General features: G+C 42.0%; 1 protein-coding gene across 6 annotated transcripts in view; it reads right to left on the bottom strand.

Annotated features, from left to right (window-relative positions):
* Positions 1-23,677, bottom strand: part of ITGB4 (integrin subunit beta 4) — an 87,304-nt gene that overhangs the window by 24,710 nt on the left and 38,917 nt on the right. For all 6 annotated transcript variants that reach the window (XM_081954163.1, XM_081954162.1, XM_081954160.1 and 3 more), the window contains 17 exons: positions 22,620-22,784; positions 22,375-22,451; positions 18,921-19,135; positions 17,061-17,164; positions 16,529-16,624; positions 15,137-15,269; positions 14,231-14,341; positions 12,966-13,072; positions 12,076-12,109; positions 9,656-9,841; positions 8,739-8,842; positions 7,309-7,367; positions 6,370-6,393; positions 5,530-5,678; positions 3,658-3,837; positions 2,321-2,469; positions 23-227 (listed from right to left, as the gene is read on the bottom strand). In XM_081954163.1, the coding sequence (XP_081810289.1) occupies positions 23-227; positions 2,321-2,469; positions 3,658-3,837; positions 5,530-5,678; positions 6,370-6,393; positions 7,309-7,367; positions 8,739-8,842; positions 9,656-9,841; positions 12,076-12,109; positions 12,966-13,072; positions 14,231-14,341; positions 15,137-15,269; positions 16,529-16,624; positions 17,061-17,164; positions 18,921-19,135; positions 22,375-22,451; positions 22,620-22,784 (2,098 nt within the window). The remainder of the gene's footprint in view (positions 1-22; positions 228-2,320; positions 2,470-3,657; positions 3,838-5,529; positions 5,679-6,369; positions 6,394-7,308; positions 7,368-8,738; positions 8,843-9,655; positions 9,842-12,075; positions 12,110-12,965; positions 13,073-14,230; positions 14,342-15,136; positions 15,270-16,528; positions 16,625-17,060; positions 17,165-18,920; positions 19,136-22,374; positions 22,452-22,619; positions 22,785-23,677) is intronic.

The raw sequence follows: 23,677 nt of genomic DNA, 5'->3' as shown, positions 1-23,677 counted from the left end.
GTTGGAAATGAATGTAGCTCACCTGGATCAACAATTGTCACGATGGTTTGAGGGTATTTGCCAACCTTTGCCCCAAATCTGGGATTGATGAGATCCACTGCAAATTGTTTCAGCTGCTGGTTCCGAAGGAGGACATCCAACTCTGTCAACTCCATCAATTTGACTTGCACTTCCTTCTGCTTCTCTCCAGGCAGGAAGATCAGATCACCCTCCGCAAAAACATAATCCTGGAAAGGTAAAGAGAGAATACCCTGAACAAGGTACTATTTATTTTACATTAAAGTATTGAATCATCCATAGTATGTCCTTCTGATCCAAAGGCACCACCCAGAGCAACTTACAACACTTTACTTGCGGGATCGTATTCTGCCCCATACATCCCTGCGACCAATTCGCTCGCACAGAGAGGGGCTCCTCCAGGTGCCGTCCGCTAGACAATGTCGTGGGGCGGCGCCTAGGAGTAGAGCCTTCTCTGTGGCGGGCCCAGCCCTGTGGAATGACCTCCCTCCGGATATTAGGAATACCTCTGACCTCCGCTCCTTCCGTATTAAGCTTAAGACCCACCTATTCCAAGCAGCTGGCCTGGCTCAACTTTGATCTAACCATATCGCTCCTGACGGGTTTTTAATTGGGTATTTTAATTGGGTATTTTAATTATATTTAATTTCTAGGGGTTTTATATACTGTATTTTAATTGTTTTTATCAATCGACCTCCTCCTTGTGTATGTTTCAGTGTATGTCTTTGCTATATGTTTGTTTTGTTTACATATTTATTTCGTATGTTTCGTTGTACGCTGCCCCGAGTCCTTCGGGAGAGGGTGCGGCTAAGAAATAAATATATTATTATTATTATTATTATTATTATTATTATTATTATTATTATTATTATTATTATTATTATTATTATTATTATTATTATTATTATTAGAAGATGGCCTGCACCTTGAGCCATACAATATACAGGTATATATTTTAAAAATACAAAGAAATGAGATGTTCGGTGGCCTTGGGACTATGTCCACTGGGCTGATAATGGACTGAAAGCCACACCAGCAACTTCTTATTCCTAGTTTGTTTCTCTTCCTCTCCTCCTTTGGCTATAGAAAGAAGATGGTGTAAGAACTTAACTACAGAAGAGGTGAAATGCTTACCGTATAACTTCTCCCTAACACAAAACATTGTTCCAGAGGACTTTTTAACCTTTCTTCCCAGCCTCTTCCTTCACAAAATTACTGTGCCCTCTGCTCCCCTGAAGCTTAAAAATTGAACTGGCAGGCATGGAAGGTGTTTTCTTTTCAAGACTTCCCCTGTACAAACTCCTTCCTCTGAAAACGTTGGTCTCAATTAGAATTGTGCCCCAAACTAAATAGACAAACAAACAAAAATCCCAAAGAAAAAGAAAAAACACCAAAGGCATACCACGTTTTAGTAAACAACGTTTAGTCTGCAGATTTATGGTGTAAGATCTGCTGGTTTATTCAGGGGTTTTCCCATTATTATTATCAAACTACCCTTTAACTCACATAGCCAGCCAAACCCCTAAGGAATCCCGGCAACGGAAAGATAAGTTACATAGCAAACAATATACAATACAGTAAACAAAAAGTCTAGAAAGACTAATGGAAAACCACGTCATGTCAAATTAACTAAGCTATAAGCAAACCAAGAAGGAGTCAAGATCCAAGTGTCCTCTAGAAGAGCTCTGGGTGATTAGGGCTGGAGCCAACAGATCCCCAGTGGGAGGTTGTTTCAAAGAACCATCCCAGCTATCGCAAAGAACGACTGCTGGTTTTGGCCCCCTTCAGTTCCTTAAAATGGGAACATTATTAAGTTTTTCTCAGGCATAGCAAACTGGCCAGGCTAATTTCAGTGGGAAAATGTGGTCCTGCCAAGCCATGTAATAGATTAGTACCAGAACATCCAAAAGCCTGTTGGTAACCAATGTGGGGGCCACAGAGCTGGTCTAATATGGTAGGAATGCAATAGCACTTAGACTTATATACCGCTTTACAGTGCTTTATAGCCCTTTCTAAGTGGTTTACAGAGTCAGCCTATTGCCCCCAACAATCTGGGTCCTCATTTTACCCACCTCGGAAGGATGGAAGGCTGAGTCAACCTTGAGCCTGATGTGATCTGAACTGCCAAATTGCAGTCAGCCGGCAGTCAGCAGAGGCAGCCTGCAGTACTGCATTCTAACCACTGCGCCACCATGGTTCACATTCCCTCTTTTATGCACAGGGCTACAATATGACCATGTAGGGGCCAAAAGTTTTTGTGGAACAATTATGAGAATTCTTTTGGTTTTCACAGGGTGCTTACTTTGCCTTGCTGAGCTGTGAGATCTCGTGTCCTGTATGATATCTGGGATTTCCCCTTCTCCAATATTTCTCGAACCAAAGGGATCTTAGCCAGCTGGTCAAAGCGGCTGTATGAATAAACCGGCTCCAGGAAGCTAATGATGCTATTTGCTAAAGACATACACAGACAATATGTTAACAATCGTAATCATCCAATACTGTAAAATAATGGTTTCATTTAGGCACTATTCCGACATACAATTACATTAGCAAGCAGGAAATATTACTTAAGGGCCCCATTTCTAAGCTAGAGAACAAGATCTACACTTCAATATTAATAAAGGAGAATATTTGTAGCTCAGGGTTGAAATGAGGGGTCGTCGGTCCTCTCTGAGCTTGCTTGGAAAAATTTAGGAAAATTTTCTAGGAAAAAAATTGCCTGTAGGCACATTTCCACCAAAGAACAATTTTTCTTCCTGCATGAATGCCTATGACAGCATGCCCTACCTATCAGTTTCAGGTACAAACCTTCAATCAACTGCACATCTGGATGGAAAATAGACCAAGACACTGGGCAAAAAATGATATGGCTCATGATTACAGACACACACAAGCAAGCTTAGAGGGCACCAAGGACCCCACACACTTTAATATTCCTCCAACTAGTTTCTTGATACTCTGCATGGCCAAGTTCAGATGTTTTTTTACCGGCATCCCTAATATTAACAGATATGTGCGTGCCTACCCTCTAGATTGGATACCCTCTGGATTTTGCTACGTTCTTCACCATTTTCATCCCTCCCTAAATGAATATGAGATTTGGTATTCCATAAACATCTGTTGCCAGAGAAAAGTGGAAATTACTGGAGGCAGATCTACTCTTTCCATATAGCTATAATGATGATTTGTGACCTCATTTAAGGCTTGCAAGTACCGGTTTTGCTCCTAGATCCACTTATGGCAGAAATCAGCTTGACATTGGGGAAGAATTGGGAAAAATTTTAAAATGTGAAATGAATGCCTTAAATAGTTGCAAGGCTTAGAGCATTAATTCTACTTTTTGAAGTTTCCCTAATCCATTTATCCCAATTTTTGAACTTTCCTTTTCAGGGTGTGCTTTGAAGAGTTTGAAGGTGCTCTAAGTGTCACAAAAGGAGTTCTTCCATCTCTTGTCTATAATATATAGATAGTACACCTGATTTTTCAGAAAACAGAAAGTTTTCTGACTGCCCATTAGAACAAAAGCCTTTTTTTCAGAAACAAGCTACATTTAACTATGGCAAATAAACTACAGAAGGACCAGCCAGAGGTGATTGTATGACAAACATTTGTCCTCCCCAGTGCAGGCTATCATACTACCTTGCTCTTTTATTATGGTGATGTTGACCTGATGACGACGAATTTCCGCAGTGCCCACAGGAACATCAATAGCCTCTACTTGCAGCTGTTTTTCATCATCATCCTCTTCCCTGATGAAGAGGGGAACCCGAACATCCACCATCTCTACCCCTTCCTGAAACTCAATCAAGCCCTGGGCATCTGGGAGTAGATGGAGGCAAAGGAAAGAAGGAGGATAAGTTCACAATTGGAAAGCGTGCTTATAAAATGAGCCCTTACTACATATAGTTACTCTGTCTTCCTACATAATATAGGAGAGGTCCAGATAGCAACATCTTCCTGAATTTGCACAACGTAATTTATTCCAGTGGTGGGCAACATTCATTTTCCTAGATGTTGCTGAATTGCAGTTCCTAGTATTTCTCGTTAGTCATGCTGGCCAGCAGAGGTGGTATTCAGCCGGTGCTGACCGGTTCTAGCGAACAATGTTTAGTCTGCAGATTAGCGGAAATTTTGAGTAGTTAGGAGAACCAGCAAATACCACCTCTGGCTGGCCCCGCCCCCAATCTATTCACTGCCTCCTGAGTCCCAGCTGATCGGCTGGGTCTTCTTTTGTTGCCCTGCACAGGAGAACGGAAAACCTGGAAAGCAGGTTAGTGGGGTGGGGTGGGAATGGAGATTTTGCAGTGTCCTTCCCCTGCCATGCCACCAAGCCATGCCACACCCACCAAGCCACACCCACAGAACAGGTAATAAAATTTTTGAATCCCACCACTGCTGGCCACCACTTGGATTTACCTTGACATTTCGTCTGTCACTGAATATTTATTCAGGAAAGGTAAATAGAATAGGTCCACAGTGTCATGTGACTAAAAACGGCAGAGTCTTGTTTCTGGAGTCAGCCCTAGCCTTCAGTGCAATCGTCAGTCTGCATTAGGCTGTACAGATACTCCTCAACTTTCAACCATTCATTTAGTGGCTGTTCGAAGTTAACTGTGCAGCGACACTGAAAAAAGTGACTTATGACTGTTTTCACTCTTATGATTGTTGCAGTAATCCCATGGTCACATGATCAAAATTTGGTATGTTCGGCAAACTGACTCATATTTGTGACGGTTGTGGTGTCCTGGGGTTATGGCGATCACCTTTTGCAACCTTCTGACAAGCAAAGTCAACGAGGAAGCCAGATTCACTTAATAACCATGTCACCAACTTAACAAGTGCTGTGATTCACTTAACCACTGTGAAAAGGAAGGTTGCAAAATGGGGCAAAATTAACAACTGTCTTGCTTAGCAATGGACATTTGGAGTTCAATTGTGATCGTAAGTTGAGGACTATCTGTTTCACTGCTGACTATAGTGATAAAAACAAGAACTCTGCCATGTATGAAATAAGACGGGTTCCTCCCAAAGGCTCACAGACTCATTCCCTTGCAGCAGGAGTGTCAAACTCAAGGTCCGTGGGCCACATCCAGCCCATGGGGTACTTAGATTTGGCCTGCGGGGCTGCCCTGGAAGCAACGAAGGACTGGCCTGTGGTGCTTCTGCCAGCCAAAATGGGCTCCTACCCTCCTAAGCTCGGCTTTTACTGGCAAGGGTTGCAGGAGGCAGTGGCAGCCGAAAACGGAGCTCAGGAGCTCATTTTCACTGGCAAAGCACTTGAGCCATCTCAGGAACTGACACGAGTGATGTCAATCTGGCCACGCCCCCTGAGCCCCCCCTCCAAGGTCAAACACAACCCTCAAAGAAATCAAGTTTGACACCTCTGCCTTACAGAGAGAAAACTGTGTATGGAGAAGCATTCCATCACAGAAGGCTTCCCTCACCTCTCAATCGGTCTGAAATGGAGCAGCTCAGACGCTAAATCAAAAAGGAGGAGGAGGAGGCCCCTACCTTGGTCAGCAATCACAGTGTAGTAACCAGGTGACACTTTTAATTCATGGAAAGCTCCTTGTGAGACATGCTTCTCTGTTACTTTGTTAATTTCGTTCCTGGCCGAGCGGGGAGCTGGGAGCACCGTGTCCACAATTGTGTGGTCTTGCCTGGAAAGAAGAGAAACATCAGGATGCCTCCCCTGCCCATGCTTTTGTTCTGCCCCTCCCCCCCAAATCAGAGGCATACTGGCACGTATGGCCATATATGAGGAAACATGACAAATGAAGCCCTGGTGTTATATAAAGGAGGAAAAAATCATGCCCAAACTGATCGGCCATCTCAGCTTGTGCTGTAGCAAGATGCATTCATTGCCCACAAATGCCCACACAAATTCATAACTGCTAATCCACAGACAATACTGATCTAGAATACTTCTAAAGAGCCACGGTGGGACAGTGGTTAGAGTGCAGTACTGCAGGCTACTTCTCTGCCTGCTGGCTGACTCAATTTGACACGCCAAATCTCACCAGGCTCAAGGTTGACTCATCCTTCCATCCTTCCGAGGAGGGTAAAATAAGGACCCAGATTGTTAGGGGCTATAGGCTGACTCTGTAAACCTCTTAGTGAGGACTGTAAAAGCACTGTAAAGCGGTATATAAGTCTACATGCTATTGCTATTGATTATCTGGAAAGTAAATAATGCAATGTAGAGAAAAAGACCAGCAGTGATAAAGTTAAATAAACAACATCTTATTTTCTGGCAGATAGGCAAATATTATTGCAGTAAAGCACAGCAGTGGAAATTTATTTCTAAGTCCACACCTGGCAGTTAGAGTAGCAATGAATGGTTTTGTTTACCTTTTTCCAGCATTTGGCTGAATCCTAGGGAGAAAACAGATAAAATCCATAAATTTCATGGATTTAATCAAAAAGAATATCAAGAACTTTAATGACTGATGGACCAAATCAGTACCTGTACACTTTATACCCAGGATGGCAAACCTATGGCACGCGTGCCACAGGTGGCACACGGAGCCATTTGTCAGGGCACGCGAGGCATTGCCCTGTCAGCTGGCCAGCGCGCATGCGCAGGCTGGCCAGCTGAGTTCAGCCTTTTTTAAAGTCATTTTTCGCTCTACCCAGGCTCCAGAGCCTTTATAGAAGCCTGGGGAGGGCGAAAAGTGCCTCCCCCTCAGAGGCACTCTGGAGGCTTCAGGAGTTTCCCTGAAGCCTCCAGAGCGCAAAAAAACGGCCCTATGGACAAACCGGAAGTTCAGAAACGGACTTCCGGTTTGCTCGTAAGGTCAGTTTAAGACCTCCAGAGGCGTCCCTGAAGCCTCCGGAGGGCCTCCGGGGGGACGGGGAGGCTTTTTTCGCCTCCCCCTGGCTCCTATAAAGCCTCTGGAGCCTGGGGAGGGCGAAAAAAGCATGCAAAACATGGGGGGAGCACCTCCCATGTGCGCATGTGCACTGGGGGGGGTCACGTGTTTCATTATGGGTGCAGCACACTCGCGCACGACCCCCCTGCACTCCCCCCCTTATGGCACACGAGCCAAAAATGGTTAGCCATCGCTGCTTTATACAGTTATTGTTGTAACATCAAAAAGCTGATCAGAGGGGCATTCAAATTCTAGTACCTTCACATTCTAGGAAATTAGACAGTCTTCTCAGCCAAAAAGATATTCTCTCACTACACCAATTCCTTGTTTCTCACCTATCATCATCTACTTTCCTGTTTTTAAAAAAATCTATTGACTGATGTTTCATTCTTTCTTCCCACGCTAGTTATGCTCTCACCTGAATTTTGTCTGCTGGAACTTTTGGAAACCTGGGATTACCCTGTACACTTCATTCAGCTAGGAAGAACAAGAGAAGGTCATTAGTCCAGATCCTCAAGAGAACTAGCCCAATCCCTAATCCCTCCCTCATCCCATTCATGTGAGAGGCACCATTTAAGGATTAGGTTTAGCCAGTGACTGTTGCCTGGGAATGTCAGTCAGGGCTCCTTTGATGTCCCCATCAAAGAGCTGGAGCAAATGACGGGAGCTCACCCCACCACACAGCAGCACTCGGGTCTCGAACACCGGCTTGCTAACCTCCAACCCAGCGTCCTGACCATGTGAGACACCATGATCCATAACTGACCCAATCAGTGGTGGGTTCCGAATACCGTTGCAGCCTGTACAGTGCAATGGGGCCCAGCATACCCCACATGCACGTGCGCAGCATGTGCACATGTGCACACATGCACGCATGCGTCCTTACCTCCGCAATGCTCCAGCTGCTGAGCGGAGCATCATGCAGGCGCCGTACGCTCAGTGCACATGCACGGAAGCGCCGAAGAGTTCAAATACAGGTAAGGAGCTTGGGCGGGTGGGTGTGCCCCCGGAGCACCATACCGGAATGGCACATAGTGCTCCTAGCAGGCACCGGTACACCCCTACCGGGGAGTACTGCCTGCAGCCCACCACTGGACCCGATATACATCAAGCTGGTACATAAGGACTGCCCCAGCTCCTCAGGTGCTCAGTGAAATATTAATATTAAAAGCTTTAAGCCCTTCATCTTCTACTTTTCATTTGATTTATATCCAGACATCACATCCACAACAGAAATTGTATCAACACTCAAATCCAGAGAAAGAAATCTTGTATTGGGTTCAATATCTGTGCCTCCCTAGCAACAAATCACAATTACAGAGTGTTGGGGCAGTGGTGAGATTCAAATTTTTTTACTACCGGTCCTGTGGGTGTGACTTTGTGGGCGTGGTGTGGCTTTGTGGATGTGGCATGGCTTGGTGAGCATGGCAGGGGAAGGATACTGTAAAATCTCCATTCCCTCCCCACTCCAGGGGAAGTTTACTGCAAAATCCCCATTTCCTTCTGATCAGCTGGGACTCTGGAGACAGAGAATATATGGGGGCGGGGCCAGTCAGAGATGGTATTTACCGGTTCTCCGAACTACTCAAAATTTCCGCTACTGGGTCCCCAGAACTGGTCAGAACCTGCTGAACCACCAGCTTTGGTTTGGGGAGGATTTTTTGGTTCATATTTGACCTGACTAGTTGTCATGTTCTATATATATGGACTTAGGTCTATCAAAATCTATCTATTCACCTGCTAGAACTATGGTGAGGATAAAAAGGAGGAGCAACTCACACAGATATACACACATGCTTCCTGTAACAAGGGAGAATTTAAAATAGAACAAATGCCCCTACTTCTTACATTTTCCTCCACATCTTTCTGCAGCTGCTCATGTTCACGGCTATCCAGTTTTCCAAGGTTTTGGGTGTAGAGCCGTGCCAATCTGAGAGAGAGCCCAAATGGAACTGGAAATAAGAAAATAAATTCATCAGAATTTGCAGCTGCCAGTCAAACAAGGACCACAACCAATTAATATAGGGATGTAATGGGAAATAATGATATGGTTCAGCTACAGAGTTTATTTTACACATACCATGTAAACAGTGATTAGAATTCCGAGTCACCTATAATTTTGACATAGAGTTTTGCTGGACTTCAAAAATTAGAACCTACATCCTTACGTCAGTTACACAGTGATTCCTTCTCTGCTTCAGAGTATAACTGTAGGTAAGAGGAATGACAGGAATTTCTCACAGATGCACCTTTTATCAGTGTCTTCAGATCAGAAATTCCAGAGACATCCCCAAAATTAAACTTACACAAAACATATAGGCTTGTGGTGCAGTTGCATCTAAAAAACAAGGCAATTGTACTAATGGTCATGAGAGTTCTCTGAAAATTTAACGGAATCTCAAAAAACAAGTTTGAGGCCTTTTTTTGGAATCAGCCTTACGTTAAACCCTTTTCTATTCAGGCAGCTCTACTGAAAAAGGTAGCTTACAAGCTGCCATTATCTTTGAAAATCTTTGAGCTCCGTTTTCGTTGTCAGAGGGTTGCAGGAGACTGTCCCAGCTGAAAATGGAGATTGGGAGCCCGTTTTGGCTGGTGGAGGAACCGTGGGCCAGTTCTTCGCTGTTTCCAGGGTGGCCCAGCGGGCCAGATCTAAGAACTCCGTGGGCCGGATCCTGCCCGTGGGCCTTGAGTTTGACACCCCTGCACTATGGTCACCATTAACCTCAGAAATAAGCTATGCTCCACCTTGTAAAACGAGCACTTACTGATATCCTTGGGATTGAGGGCGAAGGATGAGTAGTCTTGCTTATGCACATTGTTTCTGATCTTCCAGTGGACTGTGTCTCTCCCTTTCAAATTACCGCTGCGCACCATTGGAGTGTCCAGGTGGTCTGATGCCATGAGACTCTGCCTGAGCAGGTAGTGGTCCTCCTTGAAACCAACTGTGCGACCTTCAGAGAGGGAAAGGAAGTTAGTATTTGTACTTCAGCACCGTGGATTTAACTTTAGATCTTTTTTATGCGTTAAATAGAATAAATAAAATACTTTTGTCAAAGGAGAAGCACCTTACTTGCATGAGTTTCCTACTCCCTTTTCCTTATTTCTACTTAGTAACTGGTGCTCAGATTGTTGGCAATAAGTTGTATTATTGTTAATTTTTAGATTGGCATGACTTGAATTCCTAATTCTGCCCCTCATGATTGTTATGACATACATCTAAATATACCTCATATACTGTATTTCAGCATGGGTTCATAGTGTATATTGCAGAATCATTATACTATTCTAAAAAGCATTTCAATTCAATAAGGTGACCAACCGTCCTCCTTTAGGGAGGACAGTCCTTCTTTTGTAAGTTCTGTCCTCCCTCGAAAAGTGTCCTCCTACATGTCCTCCTTTTTGATATTTGAATGTGACGTATTTTATTAAACGGTTTTTAATGGTGTTTTTTTTACTTCATCGCAAGTATATTGAACAGATATTGAATCTTGTGTTGAATTTTTATCTAAAGAAATGCTAGACATTAAAATAGACGACAATTGTCTCTTTGAAGAAATTGGAAGACTGAATGTATATTTAAATTCTGAAAAATTAATACAATGGGAAAATCAACATGTTGAAATTGATGAAAGATGGGTGGATATTTTCAGCCATTTCAAAAATGAACATATTCCATGTGAACATTTATTTATACTTGTTCAATTTACGTTGTGCTGCCCTGGAACTAATGCAGCAGTTGAAAGAGTTTTTTTCAATTGCCAATGATTTTTCGACAAGTGAGAAATCGAGATTGAATGTTGATACTCTAGCTGCAGCACATGCCGTAAAATTCAATATGAAGGATATTTCTTGTTCAGATATTTCCAATATATTGTTAGAAGATGATACATTGACAAAAAATATTAATTCAATGGAAAAGTACTCATTTAAATAATAATTAACAGGCATGTAAGCATAATTACAATATAAAATGTTGCAAATGTTTTTATTATGCATATATCATATTTTAGTGTATTATTGTTGCAATGAATAAAATATTTCTTTTATTTACGATATATTTTTTCCAATTTATTTGTCCTCCTTTTCATTGTAAAAAAGTTGGTCACCTTAAATTCAAACACATGAAGCTTTATGTTTCCTTACATTCTCTAAATACTCTACAAGGAATTATTTTCTCTCTGCTGCTCAGAGAGTTAAATGCATAGGATTTGATCCAGGTTCTCCCCAAAATGAAGAGAACAGTGCTTGAAAAGTCCTATCTTCTTAAGACAGGTATTGCCTGGCTAGGTGGCTCAGTGGCTAAGACGCTAAACTTGTCAATCAGAAAGGTTGGCAGTTCGGTGGTTCGAATCCCCAATACAGGTCTCCTGCCTGAGCAGGGGGTTGGATTAAATGACCTCCAAGATCCCTTCCAACTCTGTTACTGTTAACTAGCCTAACTGGATACAGACTGATAGAATTTAAACAGATAATGACTGAGCTGATTTAAATGACAGGCAATTTGTATTAAGCTTCGACTGCTAGATCCCCACCCCCCAACAACAACATACTAGCCTTCTTCGAATGTAATTATAGGTAGTTCTCAACTTACAATCACAGTTAGGACCAGAATTTCCATTGCTAAGCAAGGTGGTTGTTAACTGGGATGCGCCCAATCTTACGACCCTTTTTGCCATGGTTATTAAGTGAATCACTGCAGTTGTTCAGTGAATCGTATGATCATTAAGGGAATCCACTATCCCCCATTGACTTTGCTTGTCAGAAGAGGGCTGGGAAGGTTGCAAACCCTGACCTCGTATATATACGGTAGATGCCGATTGGCAGGTGCCTAAATTTTGATGACATGACCATGGGGTGCCACAAGGGTTGTAAGTGTGAATACTGGCTGTGAGTCACTCTGTTGTAATTTTGAATGGTTGCTAAGTGAATGGTTGTAAGTCAGGGACTGCCTCTATTGCTTTCTTTGGGTCTTGATCTAAGCCAGGAGTGTCCAAACTTGGGAACTTTAAGACTTGTGGACTTCAACTTCCAGAATTCCCCAGCCAGCATAGCTGGCTGGGGAATTCTGGGAGTTGAAGTCCACAAGTCTTAAAGTTCCCAAGTTTGGACACCCCTGATCTAAGCACACCATTCTAATGCTATTATCCCCTGTACCAGAAACCACATATAAATTCAAAAGATGTACCTCGTGCACAGCAGGGTAGTAACGCCAAACAATGCTAGGTGTCAAAAAAGAAAAGAAAAAGCGTTGAATTGATTTTAGTGCGAAAATGCAAAACTAAGCTGACTGGCAGGAGAATAGACCTCTCTGCCTGTTGCCCTTGTTTAAGTGGATGGTACAAAATACATTGTTAATGAGGATGCCAGAGCAAACACGACTTAAGGGCATCCATGAAAGGCAACGAGAAAAGCATATCAACCTGGTTTACATGGCATAGGGACTGAACCAATACATAAGCTTAATATGACCTTGACCCCTTTGGATCAATGATGTAACTGATTATAGCAATGCATCCTACAAGTAATGCCTTTTCTACATGCTTATTTCTCAGCCATTTTTTGATATGACTAGTGGTAAAGGATCATTGGCTCTCTTTCTCCGTTCCATTTCATTTGCTCCTTGGCATTGATGTTGCAATGCCATTGTTTCTTGATCTTTCCCACCAGACAAGGGTCTACTCCAACTCCAAACCCCGATGCCTTCCAATATATTCCATTCCGAATTCCCATACACGGTTCATTTTAGGATAAAACAAAATATCTCAGATCTACTGGAGAAAAGTCATCTTTTAAAATAATGATTCTCCTGAAGTTGAAGAAAGTTAGATCTAGAACAAAAATACTTGTTATCGTTTAGTCAATATAAAAACAGCTTCAACTAGAAGCTTACATGAACAAGACAGAAAATGTATTACACTGACCTCTAATTTTTACCTGATCGGAGAGAAGATTTTAGAAATCTTCAAGTTGTTAGAAAAAAACGACTCAGTCACAGGTTAGATTCAAAACATGCCACCAAAGCCTCCCTCCCTACCCTGCCCAGTTTTCCTTTGTCACTGCAGGTTGGAATTTTACCTTGCAACAAGCACAGAATTTCCAGCAGAGAAGCAGCAGCAACCCCAGGAGTAGTATCAGAAAAATGAGGAGGGGGATAAGCCAAAGAAAACTTCCTGGTGGACACTCTACATAGAATGACAACAAATAATAATCAAAAACAAAGGAAGCAACGTTATCTTTTATTTTCCTGGTTAGGAAAGAGAAGAGGAAAGTGTTGCAGCAAATGCTGTAACTCAATGGCAGAACACATGAATTGCATGTAAAAAATTCTGCACCGGCATCTCCAGATAGAGGTAGCCAACTGAAAACTTTGAGAATTCCTGCCAGTTCACAAAGATCAGACTTTTAGAGCCCATATTTCAACTCCAAAAGAGCTGGACTACAACCTCACCATCAAGAGAGTGCAGAGTGATGCTGTGTACAGACAATGAGTGTTGTAGTCTAAAACTTCTAGAGGGATTAATTTAGAGCAGCAGTGTTTAGATTAATTGAGTGGACTTTATTTACTTTCAAACTTCAGGAGCCACTGGAAGTTGAGTCAGGGCAACTACACTTATTTTCTTGCTGTTTTGAGATGTTTCTCTGCCCATCCAAGGTTGGTGAAGGAATCGAAAAAGACAGTAAGAAAAGTGGCAGACTACAGGAATCACTTGCACTTTAACCTAGTTGGTACATTCCAATGACTCTCTGCCTTCTCACCCTAAGCAACTTTGCTCAGACTGGAGAAGCTGCTTGTATGGGCAGTGAAATCTCTCAAACCAACAAGAAAATAAGTCCAGTTGCCATCACTCAGCTGTCAGATAACTCTACCTGGATGGCTGAGGATCTTCACTGACATCCAGGAGCCACCATTGACTGCAGAAACAAACTTGGGATGAAAGAAAGCATATCTCCAAATACCCTTTAAATCAAGTGATTTGTTTCCAAGATCAGAAATGAACCGATCTGCCTTTGTCATATAAAGTCCACTTGTGGTCTTTAGTTCAGGCTTTCCTTGTTTCAGCAACCCAATTTTTTAAAAGTCATTTATTGTTGCTCTTGCTAAACAATGTAGTTAGGCATCTTTGCCAATCAATTGCAAATAATTCAGAAGACTACTAGTACATCCTGATCTACCATGATGCAACTCCATGAGTGTGAACAAGAAAACAGTGACCAACAGAGTTACAAAAACAAATGCAAAACTAGTTGACAGTGCTTAGTGAAATCTAAATAACAGACCTTCTAATTTATCCCACCTGCTACTTCTTGAGATCCCCCTCTCTTCATAGAAAGCTATTTACCTTTCTTCTTTTGCACAAGAACAGTGTTGTTCTGTGATAGATTGGTGGCTTCTTTCCTAGCGTAGTGGTAAACGCAATCATCCTCCTCATCTTGGAAGGTACACTTTTTACCTGCAGGGTAAAAAAAAAAATCCATCAGATGTAATATTGACAATTTATGTTGGAAATTGCTGGGATCAAAATTCTACTGTTGCCAATGGAGAAAAGGGAGAAATTCTTCTTTTCCCATTTGAGGCCTGGGGATCATAAAACGCCCAGGTCTGGCTTACATTTTTCTCCCTTTCCCTCCACCCATCACATTTTACAGTGCACGAAGCAAACTCCTTATCCCGACAAAAATCCCTTTTATTAATTTACTGTGAATTCTGCTCATTCACATCCAGCAAAGTCTTTCAAGGAAGGATTTACAGTCATAGACCTTAACTGGCTTGGAGAGCTGCCAGACTGATATCTGCAAAACCTGGCAAGGAGTCTTGGAGACTCACGAACCAATTAAGCAAACTAATTGTCTCCTGCAAACTCCACTCCCCTTTTGTTCCTCTTTTATTTCCACTGGGAGGGGCCATTCATCGTCCACCTGTGACCAATGTCGACCCCTGTTCTTTAGCTGTTCCCTTCGTCTGGCAACTCTGAGCCTGCACACACTGGAACAGGCTCCAGCTGTTCTTCTGCCTCACTGATATCTGACTCTGAAGGCAACTGATAACTGACATACGGCCCTGGCCCCTCCTCTGTCTCCGACACAGAGCCCTCATCAGAGCTTTCCCCAGACTCCAGGACTGGCCCATGTTCCTCCCCAACCTCCTCACTGCCTGAATCTGCTGCCAGCTCCACTGGCCGCTGGCGGGCCACAACAGTTTGGTTTGCATTTGAATATGAAACTGGGCAGTTGAAGAACTACACCACCTTGATTTATTTCATCCACCAACTCAATCTTGAAATTGCAGTTTGAACATTTCTGTGCCTTCTTCTCTCCAGTGCCCCAAACCTGACACTGGACACAACTTCGGAATTCTTCCTCACATGCTTGCTGGAAAGCCTAGACACGAGGGAAAGAGCATGAGAAGGCAGGCAAAATCTTCACTTCCAGATAAGTGCTGAGCACAAAAGATAGTGAGGAGTGGAGAAATGGATATGTATGTATTTATTACATTTATTTGCTGCCCATCTTGCTTTGAAGCATCTCTGGGCGACTTAAAAGCATGAAAAGCATTCCATGGATATCACATAGAAAGCATCAGAAACAGAGGTGGGTTGCTCCCGATTGGGCTGAACTGGTAGTGGCGGTGGCGGGAGGATCTGCCCACCTGCCCGGATGCTTCTGCGCATGCACAGAGGTGTTACACATGCACGCGCAAGCACGAGCGAATCAGTAATAAACCGGTTAGCAACCACCACTGATCAGAAAGGACAATACATGCCCCTTGTACGTAACACTCTACCCTGTGAGATGCAGTTTTGTGAATGAAGGCAGTGGAGAAGAAGGGGTGAGTGAGGAAATCTCCCATAGGGAAAAAAAATGCCATTATGATTGGGAACTGGAAGACAGGAGATAAAGCCTTCTGAAAAAAGAAAGATTCCCCAAGCAATCTAACAGGGAACTTGATTCTGCTGGGGAATTAATAATATGAACTTCTATTCTTATATATATTAAAATACACTTTGTATCACTGAAGTGCCTCCTTCAAAAACAACTGAACCTCCAGTAAGTACCGGCAACCCTAGTTTCTCACCACTCAAAAATAAGCTCAGTGGTGAATTAACCATTAAGCAGACTAAGCACGTGCTTACGGTATCAAGCCCAAAGGGGGCACCACAAAGTTGAGAAAGAAAAAAACACCAATGAAGATTTGTACAGTATGTACAAAGGAGAGGCACAAAGATTTGTCAGTGCTTAGGGCACCAGTGAGCCTTAATCCGCCACTGAATAAGCTGCATAGTTTATTTTGTCAAAACACGTGTATCTGCTTCTGTAGATATTCTTTAAATTTTATTGTTATGATTGATTGTTTAATGAATTGATTATTGTAAGAAAGGATAGGAACAGTTATTCCTGAATCCAGGAAGAGTTAATATTGACAGATGAAAAGGAGCTTTTGTGGTTATATTTGTACAGATTAATATTCGCCTATGGATGCTGCCTACAACAAAAATGCGTTATGAAAAGGCAAGGCGGTTCAGAAAAAGGAACACAAACAACATATACGTACTTGTACCATTTTTTTCCTACTACAATACAGCAACAGTATTAATAGTCATAGTCATTTGCTTAACAAATATGCACTTTCATGCACTTACCAAGAATCCAAATTCACAGGTGGGATCAGCATGGGCAGTGGGGTAATTACAGAGGCATCTACCACATTCACACCTCCCCTGTCCATTACAAATCAGCTACAAGAGAGCAAAGTAACTGTTTAGTTTTTTCTTCACTGCACACATTGAGGTAACAGAAGGCTATACCTGATGTTTGAGACAGATCTTTTTTCATTACCAGGGAATATTTAAAAGAGAAGGTATTTAAGGATCACAGATTACATAAACAGCAGTAAGATCAACTGTCTAGCAGCCAATACCTCACTAGAGATCTAATAAGATCAATAATTCCTTTTAAGCTCAATTGACAATACTGGATTTCATCTCTAATTTACCCAGTTTGTAATAACTATATGTTGGCAGATTTTCACATGAACTATCATATTAAACACTTTCTGCATCCAACACTGGATTGTGTGTGTGTGTATGTATGTGGGGAATAACCAGTAGGCCACTTTTATTTTCTCTTCATGACCTCTTCATGATAGCTCTTCTGGATGGGCAATTTACTTACCCCATTGCTGCCGACACAGGTTTCGTTGCTTGTGGGACACTCACAGCCGGAGCCTTCCCAACCAGGTGCACATACACACTGGCCCATATAGCAACGTCCCCGGTCTGTAGAGAGACAAATAGCATCAGCGCAAAGACATTTTGAGCCAACTTACCCACATAGCAGGTCTGCTTTTATGTTTCTATTTTTAATGAAGTCTTAACTCTTCTATTAGCAGTGCAGGGGCAGTTCACAAAGGAATGTGATACATATCTCTTGTTCTGACCTACGCTTCCCGATACAGTAAAAAGCACATGCTTAGTCCCCAAAACCCTCTTTTTATTTCAAAGGCTTGAATTATGTTCATTCACAGCCCATAATGAGTCCCAAATAGTTAAGACTGATAAGCAGCCACCTTTACCTTCTTTGAAACACTGCCAAAGCCTTAATTGGTAATTAGCTTGGCAAGGCCACATGGAGCAAAGAGTCAAAACAGAGCTTCAGAAGGTAAACTGACCAGCATGAACCAAGTTGCTTCCTGCAAAGGCTCATGTGTCTTTGCTCCTCCTTTATGTTCTATGGAAGGGGCCAATCACCTCCAAGTGTTACTCCCAAGTCATCCCTTCTGTCTTAACTGCTCTTGCCTTCTGGCAGCTCTGCCCATGCATACAATGGGAACACTGTACACTGTTCCTCTGCATCACTCTGGAGGCTCCGGAGGAAAGCACATAACTCCCGGAAGGCCCTAGATCCCTCTCTGCCTCCAACACAGAGCCCTCTTCTGAGCCTTCCCCAGACTCCAGGAGTGGCCCATGTTCCTCCCCAACCTCCTCGCTGTCCGACTCTGCTGCCAGCTCCACAGGCCACCAGCGGACCACAACATCTCTATAGCTAAACTAAGCAAAGGTGACAGATTAGAACAAAGAGAATGCTTGAATCAAACATCTTTCCCCCCCTCTGTGTTAGCGTTTGTGCATGTGCCTGATGTACTCTAAAATCCCTAAAAAAAACGTATGGACATTCAAAACCTTTCTATACACAACTAGGATTTCAGTTTGGGCAAGAACGCAACTGGGGCCAACTGTCTATTTGCCATAATTGTATCTCACATTTCTTCTAAGGAGCTCAAAGCAATATGCATACAGTTATTCCTTACCCAAATGGGAAAGATCTATATAAGTGATCACTGAGAGTTGTCAATGCTTTGATAGCACATAATCAATTAATCATTCCTAAATTGTGAGATAGGATGAGTTGAATGAAAATGACTAGCCAGGGGGAATTCTAAAGTGATTGCGCAACTTGCATTCTTGCAATCTCTATTAGAATTCTGGTGTTTCCTCTTATTAATATTTTCAGTCAGTTGCGCACTCCATAAATACACATGGTCTGACCCAGAAGAAAAAGTTTACTGTTCACTATTCTAGAGATATCCAGAATATCTCTAGATATTCTAAACTTTATCCTGGGATGCATCATCTGGGAAAGCTGTTCTTAACCATAGGTGGGTTCCTACCGATTCAGACCGGTTTGGTCGAGTAGGTAGTAACTCGGCCAGACACGCACCCGAACTGATTCTATCGGTGGCGCCATAGGCGCTGCCATCTTGTTTTTTGCTTCTGCGCATTTTGTTTACTGCGCAAACCAGCAGTAAAAGAAGCTGGAGCCCACCCCTGTTCTAAACCTTCATCAACAATGGGGCATGCCCTCAAAATCAGTCTTCTTCGAGGGTCGAGGGCTACCACCAGAGATCCGCAAGTTGGCCAAAGTTACTCCAGTATTGCTGACCTCTCCATGAATTGTCAGGTAGTAGTTAACAAGGCTGTCTCTCAATGAACTAAGGGCAGAGTAAGCAATAATTTGCCCTCCCCAAAGATTTACCATTGCAGAGGAATCCGGAAGTGCGGGAACACTGCAAGTTGTCGAATTCACAATACTGTCCTTCATAACGCTGGGTGAGATCTTCTTCAGAATAACATTGACAGACCCCACAAAGGCATTCGCCTTTGCCAGAACAGGGTTCTTTATGTCCAGGGTATGTGCAGGCTTCAGTATCAGTAGAGGAGGTTGTTGAGCAATTACACTGGTCCCCTTGCCTGTCAAAGTGAGGGGAAGTCAAGTGTGAGAACGGCCATGAGATGCATAGATATAACATCTTGTACAGCTAAACAGGGGCCCAAACCATTTAGGCTATTTGACTATTGGCAGAGTCTGGTTTCATTTTTGAGAAATAGCATAAAGTGCTTTATAAATTGCTATATTTGTTACTGTCTTAGCAGATGTTATTTGATTAGTTTCACTCTTATATGGGACTTACCAGGCATAGGCAGCTTTCATATAGCCACCTCCCCCCCCCCACCCTACGTTTCATAGTGTCCAGTTCTTAGAGACTACCCAGACAAGTCCCTGCAGTTGTCTTGGCAAAGTTTTTCAGAATTGGTTTGCCATTGCCTCCTTCTTAGAGCTGAGAGAAAGTGACAGGCCCAAGGTTACCTAGCTGGCCTCATACCTAAGGCAAGACTAGAACTCCCAGTCTCCCAGTTTCTAGTCTGATCCCTAGCCACTACAACAAACTGGCTATTATATGTTGCTTACTCCATATATTCTATCTTCTACATGTGTTCAAACCTTTACTGGGATGTGAATTCACAGGCCTGACATACAGTATATACTGGGATATAGATTGAATAGATTGGCCTCCTACCCTTCTGGTCTTTAGGAAAAGGAAGGCTGTCCTAGACATGGCAGTGCCACCGTTCCTTTGTGTCAGATGATAGTAATGAGCCTTTCCAATGATTATATTAAATGGGATATATTACTCATATTGACCAGCAGACGGATTTATACTTCATGTTTGAACAATGTAATAATGGTTTTAGCATGGTTGTTTATTTGTTTATTATTATTATTATAATATTATTATTATTGTTGTTGTTGTTGTTGTTGTTGTTGTTGCATCAGCAGAATTGTATCACAGCGGCCAGTTGTTTCGCCGGATTTGGCATTAATTACTAGTCGGGCCCCACCCAGGGGCCTAGGACGTCATAACATATTTTCGTAATATGTGTGCGGATCCAAGCAGTGCGGCCTTTTGCATTTGACTGATGGTGATTTTGTCAATTTTTAACTGTTTTAAATGTAATTCCAGTGCTTTTGGAATAGCACCCAGTGTGCCGATTACCACTGGAATTACCACTGCTGGTTTGTGCCATAATCGTTGGATTTCAATTTTTAAGTCCTGGTATTTCGCAATTTTTTCATATTCCTTCTCAGCGACCCTGCTATCACCTGGTATTGCGATGTCTATGATTGTAACCTTATTTTTCTCAACCAGTGTGATGTCTGGTGTATTATGCGCCATTATTATTATTATTATTATTATTATTATTATTATTATTATTATTATTATTATTATTATTATTATTATTATTATTATTATTGCATCAACAGAATTGTATCACAGCGGCCAGTTGTTTCACCGGATTTGGCATTAATTACTAGTCGAGCCCCACCCAGGGGCCTAGGATGTCGTAACATATTTTCGTAATATGTGTGCAGATCCAAGCAGTGCGACCTTTTGCATTTGACTGATGGTGATTTTGTCAATTTTTAACTGTTTTAAATGCAATTCCAATGCTTTTGGAATAGCACCCACTGTGCCGATTACCACTGGAACTACCACTGCTGGTTTGTGCCATAATCGTTGGATTTCGATTTTTAAGTCATGGTATTTCGTGATTTTTTCATATTCCTTCTCGGCGACCCTGCTATCACCTGATATTGCGATGTCTATGATTGTAACCTTATTTTTCTCAACCAGTGTGATGTCTGGTGTATTATGCGCCAGTATTTTATCCGTTTGTATGCGAAAATCCCACAAGATCTTGACCATCTGACCCTCGACGACTTTTTCAGGCTTATGTTCCCACCAGTTTGTTGCTGTTTTAATATTATAATTTTTGCACAAATTCCAGTGGATCATTTGTGCCACTGAATTGTGCCGCATTTTATAGTCAGTCTGCGCGATTTTTTTACAGCAGCTGAGTATGTGGTCAACAGTTTCATCAGCCTCTTTGCAAAGTCTACATTTGGCATCATCAGAGGATTTTTCGATTTTGGCCTTAATGGCATTTGTGCGGATAGCTTGTTCTTGCGCAGCCAGGATTAGTGACTCTGTTTCTTTCTTTAATGTACCTGTTGTTAACCATAACCAAGTTTTTTCACTGTCCACTTTATCTTTTATGTTTTCCAGAAATTGGCCATGCAATGCTTTGTTCTGCCAACTCTCCATTCTTAATTTTATCACATCTTTTCTGTATTCTTGTTTCGTCTGTTGGGCCTTCAATAGATTTTTGTTCTTTACTTCGATTAATAGATGTTCTTGACTTTCTTTTAAATAATCAGCCAGCGCATGTTTTTCTTCTTCAACTATTTGCTTCACTTGTAATAATCCTCTGCCACCTGATTTTCGGGGTAGGTATAGTCGATCAGTGTCACCGCGTGGATGTAAACTGTAGTGCATTGTCATTAGTTTCCTGGTTTTTCGGTCCAAAATGTCCAAATCAGCTTGTGTCCAGTTAACTATACCAGCTGTGTATCTTATAACTGGTATTGCCCAGGTGTTTATGGCCTTGATTGTTGTTGTTGTTGTTGTTGTTGTTGTTATTATTATTATTATTATTATTATTATTATTATTATTATTATTATTTGCTTATAATTGCTGTGAACCACCAAGAGTTCAATGCACAACATGTAAATTGAATAAATAATAGGTATATACTCTGTGTCTGTGTATATATAATCATGTGGATTATTATAAAATAAATATTAAGCATATCAAGCATATATGTATATGTTTGATATGCTTATATACGTATATATGTAAACATATATGTTTATATCTATATATAAACATATAGATATGTTTATATAAATATGTAAATATATACATATAAATATATATGTGGACACTATTTAAAGCAGTGCTTCTCAACCTTCCCAATGCCGCAATACAGTTCCTCATGTTGTGGTGACCCCCAACCACAAAATTATTTTCATTGCTACTTCATATCTGTAATTTTGCAATTTTCCGATGGTCTTAGGCGACCTCTGTGAAAGGGTCATTCGACCCCCAAAGGGGTCCGGGCCCACAGGTTGAGAATTGTTGATGTAAAGTATGAAAAAAAACTTTTTGAGGGGCAAGAAGAGAATCAACCCTCCTATCAGTTTCTCCAATTCATCTACTTCTTGTTCTTTGAGAAGAAAGGCATAACCTTTCTGACAGGAAAGACAATGGGCCCCACACTGAAAGAAAAACCTAATTGTGATACTTGCCAGCCTGGATTGCACACACATTGTCCGCAGACAAAATTTCCATTGTAACTGCACTTTGATGATTTAACCTCCTGAGTCTGCAACAAGCAAAAAGACAATATTGGATCTCATTCTAGACACAGAACATCCTTTAAGCTTACAATTTCTATTAGTAAAAATTGATCAGACCAGGGTTAAATTTCTTGTATCCAAGTCTAGAACAATTCTTGGAACTGCAAATCAAAGAGGAGGAAACAACAACCTACCTTTTCACAGGAGCAGGTGTCGCAGAGAATTGAGGCATCAATCTCTACTTTGTCACTGAAAGAGGAGGGCTTAATGTGGATAATACCTTTCCGTTCCTTCTCTGGCAGATCACAGACATGCTTGTCAGCGAAGTTCTTAGCTTTCAAATTCACATTAAATGTTGCCTGGAGAGAAGAGAGAAGCCTGTGTTTTTTCTGGATTCATTTAGAAAAAGAAGCAACTTTATCCACAAATATGAGAACTGAAAGACTAGAGACAGATCTATTGAGGGTCCTGACATTCACTGGATAGTTTGTTTTATTACTGCAAAGTTCTTTATTTTTAGCACGGCTAATTGAGGACCAATAGGAATCAAAATCCAAAGTAACTAGTAGATTCTTTCCACCTGAATTAGTTCAAAAGCTGAATGAAGGGATGAAATTCCTCTCTTGAATTTGAAAAGAGGATGCAAGAAGTACAATTTCCAAGACTATTCTTACTAGCTGCTTTCCCTCCCAGCCCCTCAAGTACAGCTAGGATGGAGGAATGATGTTCACCAGGTGGCTGGTAAGGCCTGTACAGACACAGAATGTTCTGCCTCATGTCGGGCAGACATGTGTGGGCACCATTGTTGCAGCATTTGCAGCTCTGGCTTTGCGGAGTGCTTGCTTCTCTTGTGCTATAGTTGTCCTTCTGCTTTCAAATGTCTGGCAGCCTTGTTGAATCAACATGCGCCATGTCGATCGATCTTGTGTCAGGGTTTCCCAGGAGGTGGTGCCAATTTCCAGGGATTTGAAAGAGGCTTTCAATGTGTCTTTGTATTGCTTCCTTTGTTCTTGGCCTAAACAGCCAGTTACCAACACTTTAAAACCCACTGGCATAGCACTGAAACTGGGTTTATTTACTGTCACAGTTACTATGGAATAAATTTGATTTATAATTTATCAAAAAGTAATGCAAATCCGGAATCTTCAATAGGGATCCAGGGAACAACAGGTTACATCCGTGATGGCGAACCTATGACACGTGTGCCACAGGCGGCATGCAGAGCCATTTCTTAGGGCATGCAAGGTGTTGC

The sequence above is a fragment of the Natrix helvetica genome (assembly GCF_964273705.1).
Source record: "Natrix helvetica genome assembly, chromosome: 1".
NCBI classification, from domain to species: domain Eukaryota; kingdom Metazoa; phylum Chordata; class Lepidosauria; order Squamata; family Natricidae; genus Natrix; species Natrix helvetica.
The sequence above is the reverse complement of the archived record's forward strand: the minus strand, read 5'-3'. Positions and strand labels throughout refer to the sequence as shown.